Source organism: Salvelinus sp. IW2-2015, unplaced genomic scaffold (assembly GCF_002910315.2).
Source record: "Salvelinus sp. IW2-2015 unplaced genomic scaffold, ASM291031v2 Un_scaffold2277, whole genome shotgun sequence".
Classification (NCBI taxonomy): domain Eukaryota; kingdom Metazoa; phylum Chordata; class Actinopteri; order Salmoniformes; family Salmonidae; genus Salvelinus; species Salvelinus sp. IW2-2015.
In genome coordinates, this window is record NW_019943604.1 from 70379 (window position 1) to 71404 (window position 1026).

General features: G+C 42.3%; 1 protein-coding gene across 1 annotated transcript in view; it reads left to right on the forward strand.

The window, feature by feature from the left end:
• The window catches only part of LOC112073501 (CD81 antigen), a 32911-nt gene extending 31885 nt beyond the window's left edge, over positions 1–1026 (forward strand). The window contains 3 exon segments of the mRNA XM_070440172.1: positions 286–342; positions 453–536; positions 910–1026. Of these exon segments, the coding sequence (XP_070296273.1) occupies positions 286–342; positions 453–536; positions 910–975 (207 nt within the window). The 3' untranslated portion in view covers positions 976–1026.

The following is a 1026-nucleotide window of genomic DNA, read 5'->3' on the forward strand; positions in this document are numbered from 1 at the left end:
TGATATAAAATGCTAACTGCCCCTGTTATTGTAATGGTGAGAGGTTAGCATGTCTTGGGGTTATGATACAAAATGCTAACCTCCTCTGTCATTGTAATGGTGAGAGGTTAGCATGTCTTGGTGGTATGCTATAAAATGCTAACCTCCCCTGTTATTTTAATGGTGAGAGGTTAGCATGTCTTGGGGATATGATATTTGTGTGTCTGTAACTTAGTCACTCATCATTATTTACGATTCATTCAGGACTATCCGTAATCATGGTAACACTCCCTCTCTCCCCTGCAGCTGAACTGTTGTGGGACGTCCCAGAGCGTCTGCCCCGAGGCCCCAGGTGACACCAAGGTGGGACTAATGACAATAGATAACTACCTGGATAGCCATCATCGCTAACTTGGGCAAAAGATTGGAATTTTAATTTAAATCTTTATGTTGTTTCTAACGTGTGTGTGTAGGACTGTGAGGTGGGCATCAAGGAGTTCTTCAACAGTAAACTCTACATCATCGGTTACGTGGGGATCGGCATCGCTGCAGTTATGGTGAGAACAGGACTGCGGAGTCTGTCTTTCTCTCCCACAGACAGACACGCACATAAACACACTACTTTAAATTGCTCTCCAACAATGTCTCCTTCCTTTCTGTCTCTCTCTCTCTCTCAATTTCAATTCAATAGACTTTATTGACTTTAATTACTTACATACTTACCATAACAAAAATGGTGGGACCAACAGCAATAATAATAATAGTAATAGTGGACATGTGATTACCATTAACAGCAACTACAACAACAATATTAATGAGAACAACAATACAATAAAGCAATGGTAGTAGACCAGTGTCAACATGACTGAGAAGACACGGTATGAAAGACAATTTACATCTCTCTCTCTGTCTCTCTCTCTCTCTCTCTAGATTATAGGGATGATCTTTAGTATGGTGTTGTGCTGTGCCATCCGCAACAGCAGGGAGATCATCTAACCAGGCAGAGCTTCCAGTCCTCCAGTCCCCCCAACAGCCCAACTCCAGTCC